The sequence below is a fragment of the Aegilops tauschii genome, chromosome 2, assembly GCF_002575655.3.
Source record: "Aegilops tauschii subsp. strangulata cultivar AL8/78 chromosome 2, Aet v6.0, whole genome shotgun sequence".
Lineage (NCBI taxonomy): Eukaryota > Viridiplantae > Streptophyta > Magnoliopsida > Poales > Poaceae > Aegilops > Aegilops tauschii.
This window is the reverse complement of record NC_053036.3, coordinates 135,901,531-135,909,818: the sequence shown is the minus strand read 5'-3', so window position 1 is coordinate 135,909,818 and position 8,288 is coordinate 135,901,531. Positions and strand designations below refer to the sequence as shown.

Genomic DNA, 8,288 nt, shown 5'->3' with positions numbered 1-8,288 from the left:
GGTTGGAGTCTGCGGTGTTTTGGGGGCGCTGCTTATTATGTTCGCCTATTGTGTCGTACCTCACGGTCATCTCTTCGGCGGACAGCATTCAGAGCCCATTTGCAGGGGATTGGGTTCCCCTTCAGTGGGTGCCGTGGCCATTTTGAGGGGTGTGAGCTCGGAGCTGTTACTTGTGAACTGGGTGGCGTCTCTCTGCTCCGCCATGGGCTTCCTCCATTGCAGTTTTGTCATCAACAGTCTTGCCGTTTATTTGTTTCTCCTCGTGTGCAGTTCCCTTTCAGTGCCTAGGTTCCCCTATGTTGAGCTCGGCGCTGCATGTTGGCGGTGCTCTGTTTGGTCTTCCCGATGGCAACGGTGCCGGTTACTCATCTTAGCTCTTGGGAGAGCATTTGTATCTTCCGACGGATCGGCGCCTCGTGCCAGGCAAGGGGGCAGCGAGCCCCTTTCGGAGATGGAGGAGGTCGTAATCCGTTTTGGCTGCAGCCCATGGAGCTGACAACGTGTTACTTCCAATCTGCTAGTTGTGTCTCCTCAAGGCCTTCCTAGTGTCACTTAGCAGTGGACTGTGATTGATGGAGGGCTTCATCCTCTTCAAGCTGCTTTTGGGCTTTAGTTTTCTTCATTTTTGCTTGTAGGTTGTATGAAGCTAGCTAGCTGTTTCAGCAGAGCACTATGTATCTCTTAGTTGTTTCGTTTTTCTTGTTTCTGTGAGTGGGTTGATGTTGTAATCCTGGCTGGTTGATGTTTTTGTTAAATTTAAAGGCCTTCATTCTAAAAAAACAAAAAAAACGACACGTTCATTCCACATGGAGACGGTCGATCTTTTGCCTCCTTGGCATGGCACAGGACCCGATCGATGGATCATAATTCCCCACCGGCGACGAGTTTCGAGGGGTTCCGTTTCACGCGGATACGTGCACGCGCGCGATACGCGGATATAGCTGAACCTGAACGCAGATCCAACCGAACCAAGCACACGACTGGCACACGCGGCGCCGGAGTGGGAGAAGCGCAATGCCGTTCGCCGGGGCCGTCCCCTTCACGGTCCTTCTTCTCCTCGCCGTCTTCTCCGCCGAGGAGCAGCCGTTCAAAGGCCTCGTGCCCGAGAACCGGAGCGTGGTCTTTGCCGGCAGCAACATCACCGCCACGGCCGGCGCGGCGGCGATGTGCTACCGAAGGAGCGGCGTCGGCGAAGAGGCCAATCCGGGCAAGACGGTCCTCGACGTGGCCCCGCTCGCCGTGTGCCCTTCTCCTGCAATTAGTAAGGGGTTGAGCGGGCGAGCAAAGGCATGGTGCTGCTGGGGCCTCGCCGTGGCGATGACGATGGTCGTTTTCGTTGTGTGGTAAATTTTATTTACTCCCCTGCGGTTGATTCGTTCGTACTGCGGCACGGAGCGGAGATGTATTTGATCGACACAACGAACTCAATTCTCAATATAGTCTCGTGTACCCAGGCCAGAGACGTTCATCGTATCGCCCATAGACCCCAACTTCACCGGTGATGACGCGTCGGTGGTAGATGGCGACGGCGACCGCGAGCTCTTCGACTGCGCCATCTGCATGGAGACGGTGCCCGGCGTCCTCAAGTTAAGCGTCGGCTCGTGCGGCCACGCCTTCTGCTCGAGCTGCGTCGTCCAGTACGTCGCGGCTAAGCTGGGCGAGAACGTCGCCTGCGTCAAATGCCCCGACCCCGGCTGCAAGGAGGGTGCCGTCGAGCCGGAGAGCTGCTTCGGCATCCTCTCCTCGGACCTGCTCGACAAGTGGGGTTTCCTGCTGTGCGAGTCCTTGCTCGGCGCCAAAACGGTGTACTGTCCATACAGGGAATGCTCAGCGCCTCTTCTCGCCGACGGCGAGGCCGGTGCGGCGGCGATCGCGGAGGCCGAGTGCCCGCACTGCCACAGGCTGTTCTGCGCCCGGTGCGCCGCTCCGTGGCACGCCGGCGTCGGGTGCAGGGAGTTTCAGGAGCTCGGGCAGGACGAGCGAGGCCGGGAGGACCTCCTGCTGAGGACGCTCGCCGGACGGCAGAGGTGGCAGCGGTGCCCCAAGTGCAGGATGTATGTGGAGAAATCGGAGGGATGCAACTACATCAAATGCAGGTACGGATCAGATTAGAACTCCTGACAGATGGCTCATTACTATGCTTGACAAATGGAAATTACGATCCGATTGTCAAATGATTTTGCGGCTCCCTTGTTTGATAATTTATTTTAGGTGTGGAAACAGCTTCTGCTACCGATGTGCATCCAAGGTGTCCGCGCTAACCCATTACTGCAACAAGTGCAAGCGCTAGCGATTTGCTTGGTTACGCATCTAAAGTGAGTTTTCACCGGTCACCAGCAAGGCACGAATACTGAGCTCTATTTATTAACCAGCTAGTACAATAGTATATCGCTTCATCTTGGTCATGTTTATCTCAATCGCAAGATGGAAATCTCGGCATGATTACAGAACCACGAATATTATCTCCCTGACTCAATTCAGCTTTCAGTTGTGCTTGTAAATATGTGAGGGTTTTAGGCAGCATGCTCAATATCTGATCTTCTGGTTCATGCGGTTACATTTCTTAAAAAACCGTAGAGATTGTTATTATTTGGTTGTCCATATATAGCGTACATCAAAGTTGGCATGGTGTAGTCCCTGAAAAATAGTTTGCATGTCAGTCGATGTCATGTGTGAGACTTGCATATTTCAATGGGTGTAAATCCAAAAGTGTACAACACACAACGGAACACTGTATCACAGGATTTTTATCCTACATGTAGACATACACACTTGCCGTCCAGTCGAAGGGCATACGATCATACGAGCACAACAGCACGCCACAACGTACGTATACAAGATCCTCAAAAAAAAAGTACGTACAAAAGGAGCATGGACGGCACACACTGTCTCCGGAAATGATCGATTCCGAGTTCATGTCACGGCCCTCGTCCTTGATCATGGCTTATCGGCCTCCGGCTCGGGCTCGGGGGAGCTGAACCCGGGAATCGTAGGCATCTCGGGCATGGGCGGCAGCTCGACTTTCGGGAACGACGGGAACCCCGGGAACGGCGGCAGCAGCTCGTGCTCCGGCGACGGCTCCGGCGCCTCGGCGGGGTAATCGTCCTCAGGCGACGACTCCGGCGCCTCGCCCGGGTAATTGTCCTCAGGCGCTGTCTCCTCCAGGCGCCGTGCCGCGCGGCCCATGCCGGCGCACGAGAGCAGCAGCACGGCCAAGAAAAGAAACGCGGTGCAGCGGGCGTTCTTGGAGGAAACCATGCCGAGTGGAGCTCGAACGGTCGCTTTCTTGGCGTGTGTGTGGGGGCTGATCTCTGTGATGTGATGTTAGCTCTCCACTGCGTGCTCGATCGTACTTATAGGACGTGACGAAGCGAACGACGGTTCGTGAGCGTGGCCTTTTCTGTTCACAAGTGTGTTTCTCAGGGTCTGGGCAGCGGTCAGGCCCTCTGGGTTGGTGATCTGCCTGATTTTGCGGTTGGGTCCGGTGCGTTTCGGGAGGTTTTGGCGCATGTGTGTCTCGGGCTTTGGTTGGAAATCTGCCGGGAGATCAGGTTTGGTGACCGCGCCAATCAGTTTTTTTGCGGGCAATCAGTATGTTGATTTTTTTAGGATAACCACTTGTTTCATTGATCACAAATAGTATGATGAATACAACGCACACACGCGGAATCGACCTGAAGGGTAGAGGGCAAACAAGTGTCCTCAGAAATATGCAGAAAAACCAAAAAATACATTGGAATCATTAGTTAATTCTGCAATATCCGTCGCCACCGCTGATGTCGTTGGATTCGAAGGAGAACCACAGCCCATGAGGGCATTGTGAGTCGATGAAGAAACTTGCCATCAGCGAAGCCTTTATCGCTGCGGCGTGTCGACCAAGGATCATCCCCATTCTCCTCGAATCCCAGAGCCATCGTCAGCCGTTCACGTCGTCGAGGCCAAGTCCAGATCAGGCGCCTTAATCTACAAGCCCAAATCTGGAACCACCATTTTCAGTCGCCCACCGATGACAACACGCATAACGCCAGCCACCGGACGAGCATCTGAAACGGTCGACCAGAAAGATAGACGGGAGGCCGAGTCCACCGGCTCCTCGACGCTGCCATGGACGCCGTCAAGACAGGACTGGAGCCCGGGCATTGTTCTTGGATGTGTCGCAGTCGTCACCGCCAAAGACAGCACCGCCCACACACTATACTCGCTGACGGCGAGCACACATATCCCCGAGCCACTCAACACCACCGGAAAAGACGCTGCCAAGATGAAGTCAGGCCTGGGGAAACTTTATTCTTCAAGACGCTGCCGACTCCATGGATGCAACGCCGCCAGACCTACCTATCCTAGACCTACCTACACGCCTGATGCGAAGATCCGGGGCTCCTCCGTCCTCACGTTGCCGGATCAGCGAACGGATGAGGAGCCCACGGATTCACCGGCAGCGACAGTTGGGCTGGACGTGCCCTTTTCTCTCCTCTGGGAACTGTTCTTGACGTATCCACTGTTGCTTATGTCGATATCCATCCCTAGCAAGGGGTTTCTTATAATCTCGACGGGGACGAAAGTGCTCTTCTAATCCCGAGCTCACATAATAGAAAATTCAAAGCAATAGTACAATAATTCAAAAAATTCGTATTTTTTCTGACAAACATTGATGAATGTTTGACCCGCATGCAAAATTTCGTGATGAAATCTGGAGATCTAAGAAAAACTATTGATACTCCAAACTTGGTGTTTCTAGACCATCTATTTTATTGTTTTTGCCCAGACCTCCAGGCATGTCATTTCATCACCAAATTTTGCATGCATGTTAGAAATTCATCAATATTTATCACAACAAATTCAGAATTTTTTGAAATCTTATACTTCCTCCGTCCCAAAATATAACAATGTTTTTGATACTATGCTAGTGTCAGAAACGTTCTTATATTTCTGGATTTTACTGTTTATCAGTGTGCATATGAGTTTAGGATTAGAAACTTCGTGTCCCGAGGAGATCTTCCAACATAGGGGTTCCCATCATCTCTAACCGATCCCATATAATCGGTTAGAGGAGGATAAATTACGCTTTCCTTCTCAAACCGGTACCTTATAACGGTCTCACAGCCTCCGTGACCCTTAAATATACTCATCCGTCAATTCATGCATGATAAAAAAATTGCCTCCATTCTCACCAATGCACGACCACATCCACTCCGGCGCCGCTCTCCTTGCATCCGATGGCCATCACATGCCATCAACGACACCCCGCAGCCCTGCCAACCTCTCGCCTCCTAATTCCAACGATATTTTTTTTGTCTTTTCCATCGTCTCCGGCCATGACGGCGCTCCTCCCAACGGCCCCACATGATTGCACCCGACCGCCTCACCGGAAGCAGCTCCCGGGGTGGGGGGGGGAGCTCCACTTCGTCGTGTCCAGACAACATCGCGCGACGCCGGAGTGTGTTCCACCTCTTTGTTGTGTTTGCGGAGGACGGCACGGACATTGAAGATTTGTTCTTGGACAATGGCGAGGTGGTATTATATAGGAGCTGGCGCTGCCAAAGAAGCTCGCCATTTTAGTAAGTGGGAGCATTGGTACAGCCGGTCCCGTCACCGCCGCAGTTGCCCTGCCGCCGGTCAGCTCCGCGACACGAGGCCACACGATCAAGAGCCACCTTCTTGCTTGTATGTGTGTTGTGTCACTAGTAGAAAATATGCCTTTAGTCCCGGTTCGCAAAGGCCATTAATCCCGGCTGTGCAACCGGGACTAAATATGCGCGACTAAAGGCCCTCCCCCCTTTAGTCGCGCCTCTTACGAACCGCGACTAAAGGCCCATCCACGTGGGCGCCAGGAGTCCGTCGGGGCGGAGGACCTTTAGTCTCGGTTCTCGTGGCTAACCGGGACTAAAGGCCTCCTCCGCAAGTTATCCGTCGCCTTCCGCACGCTATCCGATGCCTTCCGCTCAGAGGTGTGTCTCCGGATGTTCTCACAAACATAGTATCCACATAGATTGGTCCCCGGTGGCTGCTTATCCACATTAACTAACCTTCTGAAATCTAGCTCATGTTTGAATTCACCGACAATTTCTTCTGAGAACCGTCTGCAAACCCTACAGGGCAAAGAAAATTAAATGAACAAGGGAGTTATTAGTTACTTGTTATTAGGAAATGAACGAAAGAGACCGATCGATATAGAGCTCAAATGATTGAAAATAATTACTTTTGCAGCATTTTTCTCATGTCGGCCCAACGCTTTGAATCCGAATCCATAGAGTCCATGATTAGAACTCTGTAGGTGTGAAGTTCAATATTTAGCAGAATCCAGTGGAACCTGCGGACACGTTACATGCACAGTCATGCATAACTCATCGATTAGACATACCATGCATGGAGTAAACAAAAGAGAATGGGCACAAGAGAGAAACACTCACCCAAAATGGCAAGGAAATAGAATATGACTTTTGAGTTGATGCTTTCTAAGAAACTTGTATAAGTCTTTCTGCACGTCTTCGGGGTGATTTTCTAACACATGTCCATTAACGATATGTGGGTCAATGAACCCAACATCATGGATGTTTCTTATTTTGCATTCCCAAATCTTCAATCTGCATAATAGCGTACGCAACAATATAGTTAGGACTATATATATATATATATATATATATATATATATATATATATATAGTGCAGGCAATGAAGAATGAGATGAGGTAGAAATAAATCACTTACAGAACGTAGCAACTCAGGATAGATTTGTCGAGCTCGCGCAGATTGAACAGCTGGAACAATTCACTCATATGAACTTGTACAGAGTACCGTTTGGGGTGATGCTCCTTTGTAACATCCGCATAAACATATTCTTTGTCGGCCCATGTTATGAAATGCTTGTACCAACGTAGCAGATTTCGCATTTGTGGTGGTAGACTCTTTTCCCGCGCAGGCTCGACGAGAGGCCCATTCCGCACATATTGTAATGCTATCTCACATACTGGCGCATCCTCAAGGCCTAACGAGGCACGAAGAGTCAAACCCATCTCGGACGCTTGTTTCATGGCACTCGCTACAGTCAATCCAAGTGCTGCCGCAGCTGCTATGATCTCGGGGTCCTCTTCCGGACCGGCTTTCACTATGAGCGGGGGGATCGATTGTTTATTCTGCATCCCGAGCTGGTCAACTTGTTTCCCGCTTTTTTTACTTTCTTCTTTCTCCTCCTTCAATATTTTTGCTTGCCTACGAAGTTCATGTCCATAGTCGTCAGGCATATTCAGCTCGGCTTGGGACGGTGTCGTCAAAAAATCCTTAGCCCACTTCTTTTGCTTCTCAGTGAATACTTGCTTGGGCTCAGGCTCTTTTATCGCCTTCGTATCCGCCTTCCATTTCTCATAATGAGCAGACGCGGCCAATTTGGTTTCATCTTCACTAAGTTCCCAAGGCCTTGGGAGGAGAGGCTTCAGTGATGGCTCCGGTACCCTTGTGGTCTTAGGTACATAAGGGTCCGGGTTAATAGTCCAGGAGCGGGTTTCCTTGCTGTCCGCCTGCTTCTGCTTCTTCGCCGGAGGTGGATTGGGGGCCGTCGTACCCGCCGGAGGAGGATTGGGGGGCGTCGTACCCGCCGGAGGAGGATTGGGGGGCGGCGGCGGCTTACCCGCCGGAGGTTGTGGATCGGGGGACGGCATCGAATGGCGTGAAGGAGGTGTAGGTGAATCACCACGACCACCACCGCCGCCGCCACCACCACCACCACCACCACCATCGGAGGGGGTGGACTTGTTAGCCTTGGCGCCTCGCCTGGAAACACTATGTACTTCTTTTTCCATAGAATGATCTGGCGCTTGACATCTCCAAGTCTTCTCTCCCCTTCGGGTGTAGCTTTGTCAATCTCCAGGTCCTCAAACTCTTGGACTATGTCTTCCACCGTGACACGAGCATAGCCATATGCAATGGGGTTGTTGTGGTGGAGTGCTCCAGGTGTACAGGGTAAAGCACTGCCGGTAGCTACCTTCGTGGAAACGTTCCCCACGGGATAATGCAAATCACATTCTTTCATCTCCTTTACATCATCCACGGGGTAGTGAGGCTCCGGTGCACGAATCTCGATCGTCGGTGCATTAGCACCAGGCGGGGCATCCGTGGAAGCCACGCTGCTTCTCCGCTGCTGGCTTCCGCGATCCGCTTCATGATCTTCATGCGGCCCTGCAGCCGATTTTTCTTTTACTAGTTCATGCACGGTCTGCTTCAACTCATGGAGTTCCGATGCAAACTTCGCCAAAAGATCTGCATCCCGGTCCGTCTTTCTCTTACGGCTTATG

General features: G+C 51.8%; 1 protein-coding gene across 1 annotated transcript; it reads left to right on the top strand.

The window, feature by feature from the left end:
• Positions 1-1,014: 1,014 nt before the first annotated feature.
• On the top strand, positions 1,015-2,290 carry LOC109768816 (uncharacterized). The gene is made up of 3 exons (XM_020327541.1): positions 1,015-1,343; positions 1,455-2,096; positions 2,212-2,290. Exons 1-3 carry the CDS (start codon positions 1,015-1,017, stop codon positions 2,288-2,290), a joined length of 1,050 nt encoding a protein of 349 aa, XP_020183130.1.
• Positions 2,291-8,288: the final 5,998 nt, after the last annotated feature.

Excerpts from the sequence above, each read along its gene's own strand:
- LOC109768816 (XM_020327541.1), top strand. The coding sequence starts at position 1,015 with ATGCCGTTCGCCGGGGCCGTCCCCTTCACGGTCCTTCTTCTCCTCGCC. Across the intron at positions 1,344-1,454 it reads ATGGTCGTTTTCGTTGTGTG|GCCAGAGACGTTCATCGTAT; the intron begins GTAAATTTTATT and ends TCGTGTACCCAG. Across the intron at positions 2,097-2,211 it reads TGCAACTACATCAAATGCAG|GTGTGGAAACAGCTTCTGCT; the intron begins GTACGGATCAGA and ends AATTTATTTTAG.